General features: G+C 38.4%; 1 protein-coding gene across 1 annotated transcript in view; it reads right to left on the bottom strand.

Annotated features, from left to right (window-relative positions):
- The window catches only part of LOC126353756 (ATP-dependent RNA helicase DHX8), a 145,474-nt gene extending 133,828 nt beyond the window's left edge, over positions 1 to 11,646 (bottom strand). Inside the window, exons 1-3 of the mRNA XM_050002811.1 lie at positions 11,451 to 11,646; positions 11,283 to 11,368; positions 10,927 to 11,195 (exon numbers count right to left, since the gene is read on the bottom strand). Coding sequence (XP_049858768.1) covers positions 10,927 to 11,195; positions 11,283 to 11,368; positions 11,451 to 11,544 — 449 coding nt within the window. The 5' untranslated portion in view covers positions 11,545 to 11,646. The remainder of the gene's footprint in view (positions 1 to 10,926; positions 11,196 to 11,282; positions 11,369 to 11,450) is intronic.
- Between the last annotated feature and the right edge of the window lie 12,219 nt (positions 11,647 to 23,865).

Below are 23,865 nucleotides of genomic sequence, written 5' to 3'. Positions count from 1 at the left end.
ACAAATATTGCTAGGAAAAGATTGGTTAATGAAATATGCAGTGGTAATAGACTTTCACAGTGGTTCTTGTAAGTGCAATCTAGATAACTACAATAAAGAGATCTTATTTAAGACCTGTCACTGTCAAGGACTAAACGGGAATAATAATTTACGCTTAATAGTGAATATGAGTTCAATGGAGAAGGACGTAAGTAATCTACAACAAACTGCAAATAAAGCTGATTTGTATGCAAAGGCTTAGGAATCAGAACTGTTAATCCTTACTCAATAGTAAGAGCTATGTGGAATATTATGCAGATATTCATATGTATTTTCAAACAAACCATGGAATACAGGAGATTATGTGCGTAGTTTTAGAAATAAAAACAACGAACCTTTTTTTCTGTAGACCTTACCTTGTACCTATCAACATAAAAAAGGACGTACAGGAAGAAATGGATAAAATCTTAGATAACAATATTATAGAAAGAAGTACAAGTGTATACAACAGTACACTGTTATTCGTCAGAAAGGCGACAAGAGGTGTGAACCTAGTACTAGATGCAAGAACCTTGACTCGTCACACTGAACGGGAGAGAGATCGTCCCACATGTACAGACAAACTACTTGCTGTTCAAATATCTTACAGGTTTGCTACCGGGTGATGTCATTGACCACTGCCAATATTTCGACAGGAGCACACCCTGCCATTCTCAGGGCACAAATACAAGGAGGAAGCAATGTGCAAGAGAATTTAATACCTCAGTTCAAAGAGGAGAAACAAGGAAGATACCAAACACAGAACCAGTGTCAACACAAACAAACATAGCCAACATCAGAAATGTCAATAGTGACTATTAATCAACAGGTGAGGTAGTACTAATTCTGTCCCTCTGTTATTTGATGAGAGACAGAGCCGGATTCCAAGCAGCATTTAAACAAAATCCACCATCTCTGTTTATAAAGTTGCTGGAAAGTTTGATTTCAATATCATCCTTAATAACACTATCCCAATAGCTGGACGTGCAAGCCAGAATCTCCATGTTGTTGTATTCCATAGGATGACCAGTGTCAAGGCAATGTTCTGCAATAGAGGATTTGCTCGGCTGTTGTAAGTGTGTGTGATGCTTATTTTCAATATACCAGTCTTCCACAATCCTGATTGTCTGACCAATATATGACATGCCACAACCGCAAGGGATACAATAGACACCAGCCTTACACAAACCAAGATCATCTTTTACCAACGCCAACAGGGCCTTAATCTTAGAAGGTGGTCAGAAAACACATTTCACATCATATTTCTGCAAAATACGGCCAATCCTGTTGGAAATGCTCCTTGCGTAAGGCACAAAGGCCGTAGATTTAGGTGCCACTTCATTGCTATTGTCACTCACCCATTGAACAGAAGGCTGATAGCGCATTGCACGTTTGATCTGCCTCTCACTACAACCATTCTGACGAAAGGTGACTTCGAGATGTGATAGCTCAGCTGCCAAACTTTCAGGGTCTGAGATAATGTGGGCCCTGTGAACCAAAGTATGAAGTACTCCTTCACACTGAGCTAGATGGTGACAACTATCAGCTCCCAGATACAAGCCAGTGTGAGTAGGCTTCCTATAAACAGAATGTCCCAACATACCATCAGTCTTCCTTCTGGCCAACACATCAAGGAAGGGAAGGCATCCATTCTTTTCCACCTCCATACTGAACTGAATATTCGGGTGGATTGAATTCAAGTGTTCAAAAAACCGGTTTAAATTCTCACTACCATGAGGCCCAACAACAAAATTATCCTCAACATGTCTAAAAAAAAAAAAAAAAAAAAATGCAGGTTTCAAGGTCGCTGACTCCAATGCACGTTCTTCAAAGTCCTCCATAAACAAATTGGCCACAATAGATGACAACGGGCTTCCCATTGCAACTCCATCAGTCTGTTTGTAGTACTGACCACCGAATCAAAAGTAAGTGGAAGTCAACTCCGACCACAATCTATTGGTTATGAACTGTAGATTAAAACTGAAGAAACTGCAAAAAGGTGGGAATTTAAGAAGATGGAACCTGAATAAACTGAAAGAACCAGAGGTTGTAGAGTGTTTCACAGAGACCATTAGGGAATGATTGACAAGAACAGGGGAAAGAAATATAGTAGGTGAAGAATGGGTAGCTTTGAGAGATGAAATAGTGAAGGCAGCAGAGGATCAAGTACGTAAAAAGACAAGGGCTAGTAGAAACCCTTGGGTAATGGAAGAGATATTGAATTTAATTGATGAAAGGACAAAATATAAAAACGCAGTAAATGAAGCAGGCAAAAAGGAATACAAACGTCTCAAAAATGAGATCGATGGGAAGTGCAGAATGCCTACGCAGGGAGGGCTAGAGGATAAAAGTAAGGATTTAGAGGCATATATCACTAGAGGTAAGATAGATACTGCCGACAGGAAAATTAAAGAAACCTTTGGAGAAAAGAGAACCACTTGTATGAATATCAAGAGCTCAGATGGAAAGACAGTACTAAGCAAAGAAAGGAAAGCAGAAAGGAGGAAGGAGTGTATAGAGAGTCTATAGAAGGGCAATGTACTTGAGGGGATATTATGGAGATGGAAGGGGACGTAGATTATAAAGAAATGGGAGATATGATACTGTGTGAAGAGTCTGACAGAGCCTGAAAGACCTAAGTCGAAATAGAGCCTTGGGAGTAGACAACATTCCATTAGAACTACTGACAGCCTTGGGAGAGCCAGACATGCCAAAACTCTACCATCTGTGAGCAAGATGTATGAGACAGGCAAAATACGCTCAGACTTCAAGAAGAATATAATAATTCCAATCTCAAAGAAAGCAGGTGCTGACAGGTGTGAAAATTACCGAACTATTAGTTTAACAAGTCATGGCTGCAAAATACTAACACGAATTCTTCACAGATGAATGGAAAAGCTGGAAGAAGCCGACCTCGGGAAAGATCAGTTCGGATTCTGCAGAAATGTTGGAACACATGAGGCAATACTGAACCTACGACCCATCTTAGAAGATAGATTAAGAAAAGGCTAACCCATGTTTCTGGCATTTGTAGACTTAGAGAAAGCTTTTGACAATGTTGACTGGAATACTCTCTCTCAAATTCTGAAGGTGGCAGGGGTCAAATACAGGTAGCAAAAGGCTATTTACAATTTGTATAGGAGTCGATTTAGAAGAGATAGGGGATCCAGTACTACAATCAGAATTTAAATGAGCTTTCAAGGACTTAAGATCAAATAAGGCAGAAGGGCTAGATAACATTTCATCAGAATTTCTAAAATCATTGGGAGAAGTGGCCACAAAATGACTATTTATTTTGGTGTGTAGAATGTATGAGCCTGGAGACAAGCCATCTGACTTTTGCTAAAGCATAATCCACACAATTCCAAAGACAACAAGAGCTGACAAGTGCAAGAACTATCGCACAATCAGCTTAACAGCTCATGCATCCAAGTTGCTAACAAGAATAATACACAGAAGAATGGAAAGAGAACTGAGGATGTGCTAGATGATGATCAGTTTGGCTTCAGGAAAGGTAAAGGCATGAGAGAGGCAATTCTGATGCAGCAGTTAATAATGGAAGCAAGACTAAAGAAAAATCGAGACACATTCATAGGATTTATCGCACTGGAAAGTGTTCGACAATGTAAAATGGTGCAAGATGTTCGAAATTCTGAGAAAAATAGGGGTAAGCTATAGGGAGAGACAGGTCACAAACAATATGTACAACAGTCGAGGGAATAATAAGAGTGGATGACCAAGAATGAAGTGCTCGTATTAAATAGGGTGTAAGACAAGGATGTAGTCTTTTGCCCCTACTGTTCAATCTGTCCATCGAAGAAGCAATGATGCAAATAAAAGAAAGATTCAGGAGTGGAATTAAAATGCAAGGTGAAAGGATGTCAGTGATATGATTCACTGATGAAATTGCTATCTTGAGTGAAAGTGAAGAAGAATTACAAGATCTGCTGAATGGAATGAACAGTCTAATGATTACAGAGTACGGGCTGAGAGTAAATCAAAGAAAGATGAAGGTAATGAGTAGAAGTAGAAATAAGAACAGCGAGAAACTTAATATCAGGATCGATGGTCAAGAAGTAGATGAAGTTCAGGAATTCTGCTACCTATACAGTAAAATAACCAATGATGGACGAAGCAGAGAGGACATCAAAAGCAGACTAGCAATGGCAAAAAGGGCATTCCTGGCTAAGAGAAGTTTACTAATATCAAATATTGACCTTAATTTGAGGAAGAAATTTCTGAGAATGTACGTCTGGAGTACAGCACTGTATGGTACTGAAACATGGACTGTGGGAAAACTGGAACAGAAGAGAATCAAAGCATTTGAGATGTGGTGCTACAGACGAATGTTGAAAATTAGGTGGAGGTTCTGCGCAGAATTGGAGAGGAAATAAAAATGTGGAAAACATTGATAAGGAGAAGGGACAGTATGATAGAACATCTGTTAAGACATGAGGGAATGACTTCCATGGTACTAGACAGAGCTGTAGAGGTCAAAAACTGTAAAAGAAGACAGAGACTGGAATACATCCAGCAAATAACTGAGGACATAGATTGCAAGTGCTATGCTAAGATGAAGAGGTTAGCACAGGAGAGGAATTTGTGGTGGGCCGCATCAAACCAGGCAGAAGACTGATGATGAGGGGCAAGAAAGGGAAGCAGTGGTTGGGAAGGGAGTGAGACAGGGCTGTAGCCTATCCCTAATGTTATTCAATCTATACAGGGTGGTCCATTGATCGTGACCGGGCTAAATATCTCATGAATTAAGCGTCAAATGAAAAAACTACAAAGAACGAAACTTGTCTAGCTTGAAGGGGGCACTATGGTTGGCCCACTAGATGGCGCTGCCATAGGTCAAACGGATATCAACTGCATTGTTTAAAAATAGGAACCCCCATTTTTTATTACATATTCATGTAGTACATAAAGAAATATGAATGTTTTAGTTGGACCACTTTTTTCGCTTTCTGATAGATGGTGCTGTAATAGTCAGAAACATATGGCTCACAATTTTAGACGAACTGTTGGTAACAGGTAGGTTTTGTTTTTTTAATTAAAATACACAACAGAGGTACGTTTGAACATTTTATTTTGGTTGTTCCAATGTGATACACGTACCTTTGTGAACTTAACATTTCAAAGAACGCATGCTATTACAGTGTGATTACCTATATATACCACATTAATGCAGTAAATGCCCAAAATGATGCCAATCAACCTCAATGCATTTGGCAATATGTGTAACAACATTCCTCTCAACAGTGAGTAGTTCGCCTTCCATAATGTTCGCATATTCATTGACAATGCGCTGATGCATGTTGTCTGGCGTTGTCAGTGGATCACGATAGCAAATATCCTTCAACTTTCCCCACAGAAAGAAATCCAGGGACATTAGATCCAGTGAACGTGCGGGCCATGGTATGCTCCTTCAACAAACAATCCATCTGTCATGAAATATGCTATTTAAAACCACTTCAACCACACGCGAGCTATGTGCCGGACATCCATCATGTTGGAAGTACATCGCCATTCTGTCATGCAGTGAAACATCTTGTAGTAACATCGGTAGAATATTATGCAGGAAATCAGCATACATTGCACCATTTAAATTGCCATCAATAAAAGGGGGAACCAATTACCCTTCCTCCCACAATGCCGCACCATACATTAACCCGCCAGGGTCGATGATGTTCCACTTGTTGTAACCATCGTGGATTTTCCGTTGCCCAATAGTGCATATTATGCCGGTTTACGTTACTGCTGATGGTGAATGATGCTTCGTCGCTAAATAGAACGCATGCAAAACAATTTTCACTGTCCCGTAATTTCTCTTGTGGCCAGTGGTAGAACTGTACACGATGTTCAAAGTCATCACCACGCAATTCCTGGTGCATTGAAATATGGAACGGGTGCAATTGATGTTGATGTAGCATTCTCAACACGGGCGTTTTTGAGATTCCTGATTCTCGCGCTATTTGTCTGCTACTGATGTGCGGATTAGCCGTGACAGCAGCTAAAACACCTACTTGGGCATCATCCTTTGCTGCAGGTCATGGTTGACATTTCACATCTGGCTGAACACTTCCTGTTTCCTTAAATAGCGTAACTATCCGGGGAATGGTCAGGACACTTGGATGATGTCGTCCAGGACACCGAGCACCATACATATCACATGCCTGGTGGGCATTTTGATCACAATATCCACGCACCAACACAATATCAACCTTTTCCGCAATTGGTAAACAGTCCATTTTAACACGGCTAATGTATCATGAAGCAAATACCGTTCGCACTGGCAGAATGTTATGTGATACCACATATTTGTACGTTTGTGACTATTACAGGGGCCATGTATCATAAAGCAAAAAAGTGGTCCAACTAAAACATTCATTTTTCTTTACGTACTACATGAATATGTAATAAAATATGGGGGTTCCTATTTTTTTTTAAAAAAAGTTGATATCCATTTGACCTATGACAGCGCCATCTAGCGGGCAAACCATAGCGCCATCTGGTTTCCCTCTTCAAGTTAGACGAGTTTCGTTCTATGTAGTTTTTTTGTTTGATGCTTATTTCGTGAGATATTTGGCCCGGTCGCTACCAATGGACCACCCTGTATATTGAGCAAGCAGTAATGGAAACAAAAGAAAAATTTGGAGTAGGAATTAAAATTCATGGAGAAGAAATAAAAACTTTGAGGCTTGCCGATAACATTGTAATTCTGTCAGAGACAGCAAAGGACCCGGAAGATCAATTGAACACAATGGACAGTGTCTTGAAAGGAGGATGCAAGATGAACACCAACAAAAGCAAAATGAGGATAATGGAATGTAGTTGAATTAAATCAGGTGATGCTGAGGGAATTAGGTTAGGAAATGATACACCTAAATTGGTAGGTCAGTTTTGCTATTTAGGGAGCAAAATAACTGATGATGGTTGAAGTAGAGAGCATATAAAATGTAGACTGGCAATGACAAGGAAAGCATTTATGAAGAAGAGAAGTTTGCTAACATAGAGTAAAGGTATAAGTGTCAGGAAGTCTTTTTTGAAAGTATTTGTATGGAGTGTAGCCATGCATGGAAGTGAAATATGGATGATAAATAGTTTGGACAAGAAGAGAATAGAAGCGGTTGGGTAACCAAGCTGAAAAATCTGCTTGACAGTAAGAGAAGAATTATTAAGGGAAATAAACGGGACCATAAACATAACTTTTCTACATCTTTAATTAGGTCAATTCTTGGGGTAGTGCATAAGAAAAAAAGAAAACAATACTCAAGTTCAAAAGTAACTTTTGAAGTTAAGTACAGTTTATATTCACAAGCCTGTAGGTAGTACTTTTACTTGCATTATAATACTGGGAAAAAAGCATTAAAAAATTATTCTCAATCAGTTTCTTGATCTTCATAGGTTGAAGAAGAATCATGAAGTGCCAACAATGCCTCAGATTCTTCTGAATCTGATTTCTTGCTGACTACTGGTTTCTTTTCCATATTGTCTTTGGTTTATATTGTTAAGTATGTGTTTTTCCTTGAGAACAGCAGGCTTATGTTGTGTTCCTGCTCCACTCATCGAACTCCAGTTCTGGAAGGGATATGTTGGTTTTGCAGCTTTCTCTGATGTGAGTCTGTTTCTTTTTTCTGTGGAACCATCCTAAAATACTGAAGGAATGCTCTGTAGCAACAGATGTAACTAGTGTGCCCAGAACTTTTATGACAACTTCTGCCAATTCACAAGTTCCTCTTACACATCAACACCACAATAAAGGACTATTTTATCTTCCTGAGGGTGAGGACTCACTCCTTCCCATAAAAACTGTCTGGATCAAATTCCTTGTTTGTCCCTATAATCAGGCAGGTTCTCTCTAACCTAAATAACATTTAGCCCAGTGTTCTTTGATGTGCCACAAATAAGGCTTTTACATCAAGCACCTCAAAAGGCTTCAGATTACTATCTTGTACTGCGTGATTAAACTGATTAGCTACAAGGTGGGCATTGATTCTTTGTTATTAAATGCTATTTATGTTAATGTTGTCATTTTACCTTCAAAGCAGTGCAACCATACAAAAGCAGATAAAAAAAGGAGCAGAATAGAAAACTACAGTCTATCTCAAATGTCGCTACACCTGATAATAAAACTTTTTTTTCCTTCATTGAAAACAATTTAACATTTAAGGATGACTTTATCATCAAGAAACACTTGTAACCTGTTTAATACATACAGTAATTAATTTTGTTATCAATAATCTAAAACTAAACTAAATTCTGCCCGAAAAGGCCATGAAGGCCCTACGGTACCGACCAGCTATTGTGTCATCCTCAGCCTACAGGCATCACTGGATGTGGAGATGGAGGGGCATGTGGTCATCGCACTGCTCTCCCAGCCGTATGCCAGTTTATGAGACCGGAGCCACTACTTCTCAATCAAGTAGCTCTTCAGTTTGTCTCATAAGGGCTGAATACATCCCACTTGCCAACAGCACTGGGCACAATGGATGGTCACCCATCCAAGTAGCAGCCTATCCCGACAGCACTTGACTTCGGTAATCTGACAGCAACCGGTGTTACCACTGCGGCAAGGTCGTTGGTGTTACCAGTAATCATTCTTCAATACTGTTCAGAGATTTGACATAGATTATAAAGTGTTTTACATTACAAAGTGATGACGATTTAAGGACCTTTTTTTTTAAAATACTGGCTTATTACCAAATAGCTGTTCAACGTGATATGTGTGTGTGTGTGTGTGTGTGACCGAGAGAAACCAAGAGTGGAGAGTAGAACTGGTAACATTATAAATGATAAGCAGCTGTCAGCAACACATGCCCTTCCTTCATTCATGATGGAATTCAGGAAAAAGAAGAAGAAAGCTTCTCTCTTACTTCATTTTTTTCTTAGTAATAAAGGCAAAGAATGATGTACGTAGATTTAAGTGTAAACATTTACTAACTTTTAACGTTGTCAGTATCGTCTCATCCCTCATTTTAACTGGTAAATTATACATTCTAACAACAACAAAATTGAAAAGTACTTTCTTTAATATAAAAATACAGATTTTTGGGCATTTAAAACTGGTTTGGGTAAATGCCCATTTATAAATGTCCTGCCCACTGGGCATTTCCATGGTGCACCTAAGTATTCACCTACAAAAGAGACCATATATACGAGGTAGTGTGACCTATTCTTGAGTACAGATTGAGTGTTTGGGATAAACAGCAGGTCGGATTGTAGAAAGTCATTGAAGCAAATAAGAGGCGGGCTCCTAGATTTGTTATTGATAGGTATTACCATCATGGAGATGCTTCAAGAACTCTAATGGGAATCCCTGGAGTGAAGGCAATGCTCTTTTCCATTAACACTATTGGGAAAATTTAAAGAACCACCATTTCAAGCTGACTGTAGAATGATTCTATTGCTGCCAACATATATTATGTGTAAGGACCACAAAAATAACATACAAGAAATTAGGGGCTCATACGGAAGTATACAGACAATCATATTTCCCTCGCTCTAGTTGAAAGTGGAATAGGAAAGAAAATAGCTGGAAATGGTTCAGCGTACCCTCCATCCATATTTCATGGTAGATTGCAGAGTACATACATAAATGTAGATAGGCTCAGTCATAGGGAAAGAAGATTACTGTGTTTAATGTTCCACCCATAATTAAGTCGCTAGAGACAGAGCATAAGCTTGGATCAGGGAAGGGTGGGGAAGGAAACTGGCCATGCCCTTTCAGAGGAACCACCATGGCATTTACATTAAGCAATTTAGGGAAGTCACAGAAAACCTAAATATGGATGGCCCAACGAGTGTTGGAACCATCATCCTCCCAAATGAGTCCAGGGTGCTGATCACTTAACCACAGTGCTCAGCATTCATTCATAGGTAAAGCAGGTAGCAGACTTTAGTTCATTAGTAGAATACAGGAAATATGCAATCTACAGGAGAGATTGATTGCAAAACCCTTATGCAATCCATCCTACGATATTGCTCAAGTCTATGGGATCCAAAACAAATTATTAGACTAATGGGCAATACTGGCACTAATTGGAATGTCTGATACTGCTTCACCAAATCAAAATCAAATTTGTTACTTTTCAGTAGCTTATAACTTAGCACTCCAGCTACACTACAGATCAGTATGGCACCACATCTAAGATTATGTACTAACATTCGTTGGACTAGCCAACTCACAACCACTGTCACCTTGCAACCAAACACATGTCACCATGTGCTACAGGTTAAACAGTCAGAAAAATACTCTGAATATTCTGTTGTTTTGCATGTATGACATCACACACATCATCATTACAATATGGGATGAATCTGACTTTGGTAGGTTCAGTTAACCTGAATATTGAATCCATATACAGAAACCCAACATAAATTGTCACACATCTGCTTGACAGATCAAGGGGAGGTCATTATGAAAATGCTAAAGGGCCTGACTTGGTAGTCACTTGAAGATGGGTGCAAAATATTCCATGAAAGCTTGGGCCTAGTTACAACATTTCAAGAGTTACTATTAAGTGAGGAATCTAGGAATACACTACAGCCCATTATGTATCGTTTACTGACTATGACTGTATATGTTGAAAACATAGGTAAACTAAAACCAAATGAAATATTTCATTCATAATATTTCGCCTTCATCACAAGGTAATGTTACGCAATAATACTCCTGACTTCATGTGCCAAGCCTGTGTGAAATGAAAATTGTAGTAGAATAATTAATTCTTCCATTTATGGAGACGCCAACACTCAACACTGTTTAAGTAGTGATTGCACAAAAGTGTGTCACCCCAAAAAGTGTCTTGTGGAAAGTACACTTAAGTTATTTTATGAGAAAAAAGTATGTGAAAGAATTTGAGTTAGCCACTGACGAAAGTGGTAGGATCACAATATTTCACGTACCCGATATTAGATGGTGCAAGTGCTTCCAGTTCGGCCATAGCATCATTCACTATGTCATCTGCAGACGATTTTTTCGTTTTCTTCTTTTTTTCCTTTTTGGCTTTTGGCAGTGAATCTGTGTCCAGGAACTTAACATCATTAGGTATTGCGAGACCAGGAAATTTTTCTGCCAATTTATCTTTGTCACTTTTCACAGGATCCGTTTGTTTCTCATTGCGCTTTGGTTTCATGTGCTGAATAATGCGTAGGAGGTTTGCAATAAAAGAATCCTACGGAAACATAACATAATCTTACTTAAGAAATGTTTAAAAAGGAGATTAATTATAAAAGACGAACTCAAACTGATTAAAACGTACAGAGAATTCTGCTCCATTCTCGATCAGTACTTTCTTGAAAGCCTCAAAGGTCGAGTTTTGTTCTGACAGGGCTATTATGAATTCGGCTGTAAAGCAAAATATAATTATAAAGCAATATTTAAACAACACTGTCAACCAATCTAAAATACACTGTAACTTTCACCATACCTAAATCTTTGTCATTCAAGCCCAAATGGTTTTCTAATTCAGTACAAATTTTCGACACCAGAGAAAGGTGCTCCAACTTCTCTACTTCATCCATGTCAACTTCCACACTTCACAACATTTTATGTTTACAAGCGAATAAAAACATAAACACACCACAGACAGCCATTCCACAGTCCCTCTACCAAAGTCTCTAGTCATAGGAGCAGTCTCGCCAACACATGATTATTTTCTCCCGCAGACAATCACCCAAAAATCTATCAATATTAGACATCTCCCTATTTTATTCCAAAAATAAAGATAAAATGAAACTTATTTTAAACTATTACACGGGTTGCTTTGTTTTAGAGTTGGGGAAACATTTAAAAATCCGCCAATTCAGCCAAAATATGAAACGTTTTTATTATATAGTATAATAGTTTAACGCAAGAAAACAAGCATATTTAAATATATTTACTCATATATTTTGATTAAAGTAATAGAATCCAATTACATCGTCGCACTGCCTCTTCTTCACTTGGAGACTGGATTGTTCTATTCCCCGATAAGCAGTCAATTTGCTTCAAAACATGTTCTGGTAAGACATAATAATGAGAACACTTGTTCACACACGTTTATCTCGCCCGCACGTTAAGAATTACTGTTAGCACATTAGTTTTAAGTCTGTTTCTGAGGGAGGTTTTCATAAAATTAGCACACTAAATGCCAATTCACACTGACAGTCACGGCACTGTCACGTCAATTAATATGATGTAGAAATCTGTGTTATATCCCTGTGTTATGTCCCTGCATTAATATGATGTAGAAATCTGTGTTTCGTCTTTGCACTGCTTAAACGCTTCTCGTCCCATTTCTCGTTAAATTCCCGCCCATAGTGGTGAAGAAACATCTGATATGTGTTGCAGCAGCAGCAGTTGTATATGTTGTGGGTAAGAGATGCCCAAAGGTAAGGTAATTTAGATAAATTTTTTAGTTAAACAATTTGAGAAACGTTTTCGCGCTATTTTTCATCTATATTATTTATGGCAGAGAATACAGACATTTTATTGTAAAGTAGCCCCTTTTTCAGACTTCCAAATAATGGAAGAATTTTTGTCATCCCACCCACGTTTCGCACAAGAACCAAACGAGAACTGAACTTTGACGGAACCCTTGTGAGACGCGGAGTCAACGTTAAACATTATATATAGCGTTACCAGCAACGTAACAACAGTTTGCGTAAGAACCTGAAACGAAAACAGCATTTCTGGGAAGCTATGTCCCTGCATTTATAAGACACAGTGGGAAAGTCGTTTTCGTCAGGACAGTGTGACAATAAATGGAGAAGCCTGTTGCTCCCTTACAAGAGGAAAGAAATGGACGAGGTATGTCAAGACATATGTATCATTCACCCATAAATATTGATAGATGGTTCTGGTAAGATACATTCGATATTCAACATTCGTAACGTTAGTTATGAATGGCATGGTGCAGGGAACCAGTACAGGTATTAAACCTGTCTGAGGCAGCTCTAAGAGCAGTCGCTTCGTGGCCAGCAAACCACAAAAAGATAAAAATATGCTGCAGTGGGAGCAGCTTCGCATTTCCCCCTCCTTGATAGTTATAATAGTTAGAGTTTCTTAATTTTTCAGACAACTCCTCTGCCACCTGACGCTGCATACGAAAATTTTCCACGAATTGTGTCCCACTATGCTGCAGCACCTCATACTCGAGTTAATTTTCGGTTTTGGTCTTTTGGTGTGATGTTACTCTTCAAAATCCTCGTCGCTCGACAAAACCTCAGACTCTGATTCGCTGGATATATGGAATAAATGGCAGATATATTTCATATTTCAACCAATTCCTGTTCTTTTGCAGTTTTTCAAATAAAGGAGAGTTTAAAAGAATAAGTAAAATTCTTACTTTCCCATTAACAGTAAAGTGTAAATGTAAAATAGCGAAACACGAGACATGCAACAGCTTCGAAACAATTGGAAAACGCGCCATAAACAAAACAGGTGTCACGTGAATTGTACCCCCGCTCTAACTCAACTATCTGCATGCGCGCATCAGGTAGATTCTGGCTGCTTGCTGTCACTGCTTATACACCAAACAGCCATGTTTCAAATAGCTGCAAGACAGAAGAGGCACTGTTCATAAGCAATTTCAACCCTGCACATGCACATGAAGCTGTCTGGCAGTTGTTTAAACGAATCCATCAACTCGAATGGCTCCCCGCAACTTTTGCTTCCTGGTAATTGGTATCTTTCCAAAATGATTTTCAGTTGTTTTTAAATGTGGAGTGCACATATAAAACGTGGTCCATTATATACATGGATGCTGGATTTCACACGATATTTATTGAACTGAAATGGTTTGCAGCTCGCAGGGATACCTTGTATATTAGAGAAGGAAGACAGAAGTGCAAAACAACACAAAAAGTGTGGGCCCAAAAAATGCCATTACGTGGTACAAAAGGGAATTTCATGCAGTACACAAGGAACTCGAGAAACAGGAATCTTCATTTTATATTTTAGAAAGTCGAAGCATCAGTTTTTTCCCATTGATTACATCAAATTGTACCCAGAATTACTAAAAGGAACATAGTGTCACGAACTGCCATCACATCGGGCGAAAAAACTGTTTGTGTAAGGTTACGTTTTGTTACTAGCCCAGTGCAAATTTTTGTGCATCAGTCATATCTCCCTCAACTCCTTCTCTTCCAGATTAATAGGTTTTGTTTATGTCGTTTATTTGACTTTCAATAATTCAACTGCCTCATTCGTACGGGGGCTATTTAGTGAACTCACATAAATATTACATACTAACGCCTGCAAAACTGTTTCACACACAAACCAGAGAGCTACATAACAATAAACAAACCTGGCACAACCACATATTTTAAAGAAAAAGCTTACAATGTCAGAAGGTTTCAGTCTATTTCATTATGAAACGCTATAAATGCCTGACACCACCCAAATAAATTCCACTTGCTTATCAGTCTGATTCTACACACCCTACTTTTTTCACTTCAAGAAGCAGCCATATTGTGAGGTATCTTATTGTGAAATATTAAATACCATATTGGTATGTATAAAAATACACTTTATAATTACAGTGGAGATCAAGTAATTTAGTACACTCATGTCCTGCAATGCAGACTGCTGCTTCACTGCTTCAATTAAACTATTGTCATTTATTATAAATTTTAACAAAATAAATAACGAAACGAAACAGTTTATAACAAATAACAAACAAAAAGAAACTGATATTTACCACAAAAACCACAACAAAACGAAATATGGAGAGCAGCACATGACATATTGGGAGGAAATGAGCTTGAGGGTTACATGATTAACGATGGGTTGATGTGGGCCAGTGTGAATTGGCCAACTCATACAGGCCATCAGGTAAGGTCACTTCCTGTTCCATCAAAACACGCTGCAATGCATTTCAAATGGAGGCAGCCGCACTGGCTGTCCCATCCCACCATGTCATTGCACCGTCAAGATATTTCAGAAAAAAGTTTTGATGGTTGACATCATCCAATTGTTGATCATATGATTACCAAGCTCATTTCTCCCTGATATACAGCCATGCACAAATCTTTATATTTCTTTTTGTTGTTGTTTTTGTGGTTAACATCAGTTTTCCTTTGTTTGTTATTTATTATAAATTGTTTCGTTTCATTCTTTATTTTATTAAAATTTTTAATAAATTACGAAAAATTAATTGAAGCAGTGAGGCAGCGGTCGAAATTGTATGACATGAGTGTATTAAGTTACTTGCCGTCTATTACATTTATAAAATCGATTTTAATACTGACCGGTAGGGTATTTAATATTTTACAATGAAATGCACTACAATTTGAAGTAGAAAATGTATTGTAAGTAGAATCAGATTGATTAGTAGGTGGGATTTACTGTATGTTTTCAGCCATCTGTAGCGTTTTGTAAAGAAATGGAGTGAAGCCTTCAGTCACTGCAAGTTGTTTGTTTAAATATGTGTTGTCGGTGGGCTTATTTGTTGTTAATGAGAGTTGGATGTTGTTTGGTTAAAAAAATTTTGTTTTTTTGCACTTTTTTGTTTCGCATATATTTTGGTTTAAATTGATACCAGGTTTATTAATTTATGTTGAGTGGTTTCCGTTTTACAAGCATTTTAGTAAAATCCTGCAACGCACACTTTTCATGAACTCAACCTTCTTTTTACTTGCTAGTGACTACTTGTTATAGTGCACCTATTTGAAAGCTTAGTTGGTAACACTGATAATACTGTTGGCAACAATGATGAAAACAGCTGCTAGTTCACTTTGTTGTTTTCAGTTCTTCGTCTGTGGTGGTTGAAAGTGAAGTTTGTTTACAATATTCGTATTTCAGTGTTTAGATCTCACCAAATAAGTTTATATTGTGTAAAAATGCCGCGAATACAAAAGAAGAAAAGGAAACGTTAGTTCAGTGGAGGGGGGGGGGGGAGATGTAACCAAAACATTGTGGTGAATCTGAAGTGGAAGTTCATTGTGTAGGTGAGCATAGGCCTAGTGCTAGTACTGAAGGTGCTTGTGCTTCTAAAACAAGCTGTTCTTCTAAGAAGCTTACCCGTAACTTGGCTAAATATGAGATATCTTGAAAAGAAGAAGGTTGCGATGATATTGTTAATATCAACAATATAGGTAGCCTAGTCAGCCAAATTGTGGTGTGCGTAAAATGTAAAGGATCCCTTATCGTCTCTACTGGAACCAGACTAGGCTTACAAGTACCGATAGTGATAAAGTGCACTGACTGTTTTTTTGAAGTGTCCACTACTAATTCTCCATGCTTATCAGACTCTAAACAATCAGAAGTGAATATTCAATTAGCCTACGCATTCCGATGTACTGGAAAAGGTGAAGAAGCGGCGAAAACTTTCTGCGATTTAATGAACTTGCCGACTCCACCAGCTTTCAAATATTACAATAAGATGCTTCGAGATGCTGCAAAAGAGGCTTGTGAAGAGAGTATGAAGGCTGCTGTTGAAGAAAGTGTTGGTGAAAGTGATGGTAATAAAGACTTGACAGCGTGGCAATGTAGGGGCCACACTTCACTCAATGGAATTGTAACTGCAATGGCAGAAAACACAGGCAAGGTAACTGATGTTAAAATTTTATCCAAGTATTTCAGATGCGAAAATAGAATGACCAACAATCATGATGCTGATTGCCTAGCTAACTACTCTGGAGTAAGTGGAGGAATGGAGGTAAGACGAGTTGTGGAAATGTTCCAAGAATTGCTGCCAAAATACAAAGTGCGGTACAAGTATTATTTAGGAGACTAGGACAGTGGTTCTTACCCTAAGGTCTGCGAGGCCAAACCACCGACTTCTCAATTGAGAAATTGGAATGTTGCGGTCACGTACAGGAAAGAAACAGAAACTTCGGAAACAAAACTTTCCGACAGCAAAACCATCAGGGTTCGTGGCCGCCTTACTGGTGAGGCTATCAATCAAACACAACTATATTATGGCCTGGCTATAACAAGGAATGCTACAAAAACTCTAAACTACATGAAGGCAGCGGTGTGGGCAGAATTTTTTCATTTGATGGCTACCAACAAAGACACATCTGGACATGGACTATGCCCTAAAGGTGAGACAAACTGGTGCAAATTCCGAAAAGCCCAAGAGAAAAATGAACTTTATGACCCCAATGACCACACTCATCTTCCTTTCGCTGTCATGGAACACATATTTAGAAACTTGGCCCATCCTGACCTTTTGCGTAAGTGCCTACATGGTGGAGCGCAAAATCTGTCAGAGTCGTTCAAAAATGTTCTATGGTCGCGGCTATCAAACGCAACTTTTATTTTGATGAGTACATTTCAGTTGGGAGTGTATGAAGCTATTACAAGTTTCAATTAAGGAAATTTAGCAAAGTGTAAAATTTTGAGTCATCTAGGTATATCTCCAGGCAAGAACTGTATGAAGTTTTTGAAAGAGGACAATGAACTTCGGATTTAAAAAAGCAGACAAAGCTGTCACAGAAATTAAGAAAAAGTGTCACCACGCCACACAGAAAGCAATAAGAAAGATTGAGGACCAGTTTGAATAACTAGAAGATCCAGATAGACCTTCATATGAAGCTGGAATGTACTAAAGAATAAAATCATTGTTTAATAGTCTTATCCTTATTTCCTTTTCTGCAACAACTGTCTGTTTCAATGGTTAGGAACATTTTTCTTGGCTACTATTACTGTTATCAACATAATTTTATAAAAAAAATTTATTATTTGTTAGTTGTTGATTTAAACTGAGGAAATACGAATATCTTTTAAAGAACTATGGTATAAATTTGATTAAAAGGAAAAAATTGCAGTTTTTATGGCTAGTTTAAAAATATTTTTTTAATCTAAGTTTTTATTATTTTTAAGACTTATCAGTTTAAAAAGAAGATTAATATATAAGGAACTCAACAAAAAATAATGATAATATGTCAATTGGTTAGGGAGAAAAATGTTCCTAAAGTCATATAACATGACCAAGATAGAACCATCCAAATTCCCCTTAAGCAGCTCTCTGGTTTGTCTGTGAAACAGTTTTGCAAGAATAAGTTTGTAATATATATGTGGTTTCGTTCCCTAATCCCAGTACAAATTAGGCACTCGAAATGTTAAAAACCAAATACAAAGCTTAAAGAAAATCTATAAATCTTGAAGGGGAAAGTAGAGAGGGGGAGGTGACTATTGTGCAAAAATTTGCACTGATCTAGAGACAAAATTTAACTCTAAACAAACCAGTTTTTCATTGGATGTGATGGCAATTCGTAACACAGTGTTCCTTTTAGAGGTTCTGGGTGCAATTGGATGTACCAAATAAAAAAAACTAATGCTTCGACTTTATAAAACATAGAATGAAAATTACTCCTCATTGAGCTCCTTCCGCAGTGTGTGAAATTCCCCTTCTGTACCATGTAATGTCATTTTTTGGACCCACGTTCTTTTTTTTGCGTTTGATTCGCACTTCCCTCTTCCTTCTCTACTACACACGCTATCCCTGCAAGGTGCAAACTATTTGTGTCCAATTACTGCCATTATCATACTAATGTTGACTCAAGCATACATGTATATAAACTACCACATTGTGTATGTGCACTTCGGCGTATAAAAACAGTTAAAATCACTTTGTGAAGACCACAATTCTGACGAAAAAACGGTTGTGGACAGTTATGTTGATGTCACGTGACCTGAATTGACTTGACGTTCCGTGATGTGATGTACAGTGTGAACAGACCTTGTGATGGTGCCATAACAAGTAATGTGGATTGGCCTTTAAATGTGCTTTGAACCTCCGCATTTCACCACAGTAAGACCATAAAACATAATTACAAAATCTGAGAACTACTGAAGTCCATTTCAGGAACTAGCGTCCTTATATGATGCGACCTCTCACAAAAGTTATGTTGTATTACTGATGTTTTTCCATTGATCAGTAGTTAATTTTGACTAACGAGTACCTACTCTCATTCCTTCAAAGATGGATTTTGTAAAATCTTGACATTATTCAGCAATTGCTGCTGGAGCTCCTGTGCTAAGGAAAGAACAAATTTTTTGCGCCTACTGCAAGAAACGTTTTCACTTTCTGCTTTGATTTTACGTTGTTTCATAATATCTTTTAGTGAAATTCCATTAGCAAATCCCATTATAACTGGGGACAACAATCCACCTCGTAAGACCGACAATAAGAAGAACAATGTACTGTAAAAGATTTGTATGGTCTGCTGTGCTTGATGTGAACGATTTATTGACCTTTGGACGTTCTCCTAGAGGTTGTTTAAGAAACAGATGACAAATATTATTGGTGACGTCAGGGTACATACTATATAACTGTAGCATTTAGTATAAAGTCTGGATATTTCGAGAGCTACTGGCTTAAAATGCGGTTAACACAAACTTCTAGTGACAGCTACTTTGTGTCTCATTGCTCTCCAATTTGAAGTCATTCGACTGCATTATTTATTGCTTTAAACAATTCCCTATGCATGATTTGCCGAGAAGACTTAGGAAACCAAGAATGTGTTCACAAATTAATAACTTAAGATTCTTTGGTCGGCAGCGGAGGACACAGGTAACTGAAATGAATAGCAAGCACAGGGATCTATAGAAAATTAGCGACCTCACTTTTCAGTTTCTGATAAACACCACTGGTAATGTCCTCCATTACTGGCGCATTATCACTACCAATTCCTCTCATTTGCTTACTGTCTAAAGCATAATCTTAAGGTAATGACTCTACTGCAGTGACAACACAATCGGCATTCCCCTGTTCTAGTTAACAATTCCTAACGTAGTAGAAATACCTCCATTTTGTTGTTTTGAAAAATATACTATGCACACAGCCAACAATTTGATGATAGAAATGCCTGTAGATTCATCTATAAGACGACTAAAATGTGCATAACCAATGTCGTTTTGTAGTTCTGGTTTAAACTGCTGGTAAAGAATATTCCTAATCAATGCACTGCACTTTGTCTGATGTAGCCATGAAAGAGATGCATGGTCAGCACTTTCTCGATTAGACATGAAAGATGATTAATGGATCTAAACGCGCTGTGATTAACGACAATGTAAGGTCAGCTTCAGCAGCTGGACATTCATATATATATTTCATAAGCTGAAATGGCAATTTTGACTCTACTGAAAATGAAAAGGACTCGGCTGCTTTTACATGTTTGTTACTTTTTTACATGACAAAGTAAATAGAACATGTGCAAATCAGGTTACATTGGAAATGTTTGCAATACACAATGCTAGGTTCCCTGGACACCTCTAGCAACCAATCCTTTAATTGTTTCTCATTTAACCATTTTTGTTCTAAAAACGTCATATGTGGCCCTTAATATTCTTTTCTGATATGTTCAGTCAATCTGTAAAACAAACTGGACAGCATACAGTAGTTGTCAAGGAACACACAATAATGTACTGCAATACTGAAACAGTAGACTAATGTACTACGCTCGCTATCCAGAATTTCTGGCAAACACTCATGAAGCAAAGCATATTTTGTTCTTGCCGAGAGGTACCCTGGCTGTATTGTGACTCACCGCTGCCAGACTGAGCATCAGTATCTGGCTAACGTTCGTAACGTCATACCTCTCATAACATATATGTAAATAAAGCCATGTGCTGCTGCTAGAGGCATGTAATGTATCTTTGATTATGAGAAAAATTGGAGACATATACCATCATATTAGTTTACTGTCCTGTGTTTGGCAGGCATCTGAGACGTTTGTCATTGTTAGTTCTACATAAAAGATAGCTGTGTATGCTGCTCAAAAGGAAGGAAATCGAAGATATTAATATTAAATCAGTTTCGCTTATATCCAACTTGTATTTAATATCAATTAGCAAATTGCAAATACAGTTCATTTTTGAAAAACATAGAGTGAAACTTAGTGTTTTAGTAGAATAATTCGTTAATCCAACATGCGACTGTCTTAGAGGTGCACAATGAAAATATAATATTGTTTCAAAATTGAATTAAAAGAGAAAAATCCGTCAAAAGAGTGACTTCTAATAACACCCATAAAAATCTGTCAACTGTCAAAGCTAAATTTTACCTTTCACACAACTTGAAATTCCATCAGTTTTGAGAGGAAATCTGTCAAGTTTGCAATGCTGTATTGCACCACTGATGTATAGTGACAAGGAAGTTAAAAGAATCTCGCCAGAGACGCCTGAACTTTGGGGGAGGCCAGGGAGAACCTAAGACTGCCTTGAAAAATCTGACCACAGAGTCTGTACTCAAGAAGACACCGATGGATGCTCTGCAGTCAAGGTATCATGCAAGAAAGTTGGTATGGTCCTAAAAGGTGGCAGCTATTTTGCAGATGAAGTGAATCAACAATTCACTATATCTCTGACTGATACATTCATTGCAGTTTTGAAAGCCTTTTGTTACTTCATGAAGAGGAAACTCTCAAATTCCTTCTCACAACTTACAGTTTTATAGAAATAAATAAGTTCCCCACTGGTAAATATGTGCTTGCTTATGTTTAACTGGTAATACCTGCCAGTCCCCCCCCTCACCCACTCTAATCAACATCTTCTTACCCGTACCCTCAGACAATACGAAATCCATGCCCTGCTCCTCAACAAAACCTTCCTCCATCCCCAATATTCCCTAAAGACGGCACCTTACATCCTGCATTGAACTGATGAACTCATTGGTGGAGTAACCATTACCATCTTTGAAATATACTTTCTGCTCCTCACCCACTGTAATAATCCAATTGAGCATGTCTTAACCATCTCTCTCCCAAGATTAACTCTTGACATCAGCCACATCCACTCTAATCATCCCATCACTTACGATTCCCTAACTCAGGAAGACCATCTTTAATAGGTATTTAGTCGCTGCTGATCTTAGCCTCCACTTCTGCACACCTGCTGAAAACTGAAAAACAGTTGTGGTGTCAATTCACCAATATCCTCAATGTCCACAAAATCCACTTCCATTCCACACCTGAACTGATAGAAATACACCTACGTCTACACAGACACTCCACAAGCCACTGTACAGTATGTGATGGAGGGTACCCCATACCACGAATACTCATGTCCTTTCCTGTTCGACTCGTAAATAGAGTAAGGAAAGGTGCCCTAACTTCGCGGGTCTTATCTTTGTGGTCCTTAAATCAGTGTATGTTGGCGGCAGTAGAATCGTTTGGCGGTCAGCTTCAAATGCTGGTTCTCTAAATTTTATCTTAAAAAGAGTGTCGCCTTCCCTCCAGAGATTCCCATTTCAGTTCCTGAAGGATCTCTGTAACACTTATGTGTTGTTCAAACCTACCAGTAACAAATCTAGCAGCCTGCTTCTGAATTGCTTCGATGTCTTCCTTCAATCCCAAACACTGGAGCAGCACTCAAGAATAGGTCGCACACAGGTCGCACCAGCATCCTATACGCGGTCTCCTTTCTAAAATTCTCCTAATAAACCGAAGTCGACTATTCCTCTACCCTACCACAGACCTCACATGCTCGTTACATTTCATATTGCTTTGCCACGTTGCATCCAAATATTTAAAAAAATAGTTTAATACTCGTGATACTGTGGCATTATGGAGCGTTTCCAAACAGTTGTCCAAAGGTGATTGATGAGCTCTACATTTAAGCTCATCTTTCACAGTGATGTGGTATCAGATGGCTAGGCGTTCTCTTTCGACTAATTCCTCATATTGCGGTCATGTACGAGACCACTGTTTCGTAGCTGGCCATCCTCGGAAGGTGTTTCCATCCACCAAGACTCTTTCTCCATCTCAAACAAGTGATGCGAATCAGTAATTATGTGGTAATCAACAGCATACCATTGGATGGATGGGGTAGAAAAGACACTGTCGATGTACTATAGTAAGCACCACAGTTGATAGTGCGATCAATTTTAGAATTTTGTAAGTTTTTCTCTAATTTCAGCGCCGACCAATGACACAGCAGCATGCTTCCTAATATCTGCACCGTCCCTAAACATCCCCTTTACTACTCTGTGAGTACCACTGCGAATGTAGATAGATGACGGTACAGTAAATACATTCATTGTTAATTCTAGAGCTTATACACCAAAGTACGCCAAACAGCGATCTACATATTTCTAGCACTTCGATCAGAGGGCGTAATTTACGATTACGATTGCCCATTTTTCCCTATGTCGATGGGTATCACAGAACATTCTCGCATTCTTAGGATAAAGCTAGAGATTGAAAGGTCTCCTCGCATTGTCTTTGACCAACGCTACCTGCAACATTGTCGCCGATTTAATTTGCAGCTGACCAGAAGCAGACCGCTACATTCCATGTTCTGTGAAGAACAGAGCGAGTCGAATCTATTACTGCTATTCAGCAAACACTGTTCCACACCAATCTTACTCACAGCACCCATCCAGGTGCACAAGATTTCTCCAGATGCGCGCATGTCGAGGAGGTCTATAATGGATATGAGAGTGTTGTAGTTATATAATAGAGGGTTATGAAGAAGAAACCTGTGGTTTATGCGTGATGGAGCTCCATACGAACGTAATTTGAAGCATTTTACGTAAATCAACTGCGCTATTAATTCAGAAGTATTGTCCTAGTGTCTGCAGTCAGTGCCAAGAATGTACTGGTAAGAGAGAAATGTTTGTGGAACATAAACACAAGCATTCCTGATTACAGGGTACTGTACTTAAAACACGCTATAACTCTAGAGCGGTGTGGCTTCATACCTGTTAGTCATGTGGAATGCAGCGCTGTTAATATTCCAATGTAAGAAATATATCCTCACACATGACATAACGTGAATGACCATCAAATGCAGAGTAATAAATTAATGTTTGTCGGATAACAAGCCCTGATATGACCCCAAAGTTATCAGCAAACGCCTTATAAATTTTTATAAAGTGACCTTAGCTAAAGAATGGTGTATTACCAGCTGGGATG

This window comes from Schistocerca gregaria, chromosome 3, assembly GCF_023897955.1.
Source record: "Schistocerca gregaria isolate iqSchGreg1 chromosome 3, iqSchGreg1.2, whole genome shotgun sequence".
Lineage (NCBI taxonomy): Eukaryota > Metazoa > Arthropoda > Insecta > Orthoptera > Acrididae > Schistocerca > Schistocerca gregaria.
Note: the sequence above shows the minus strand (reverse complement) of the source record. Positions and strands in the feature narration are given on the sequence as shown.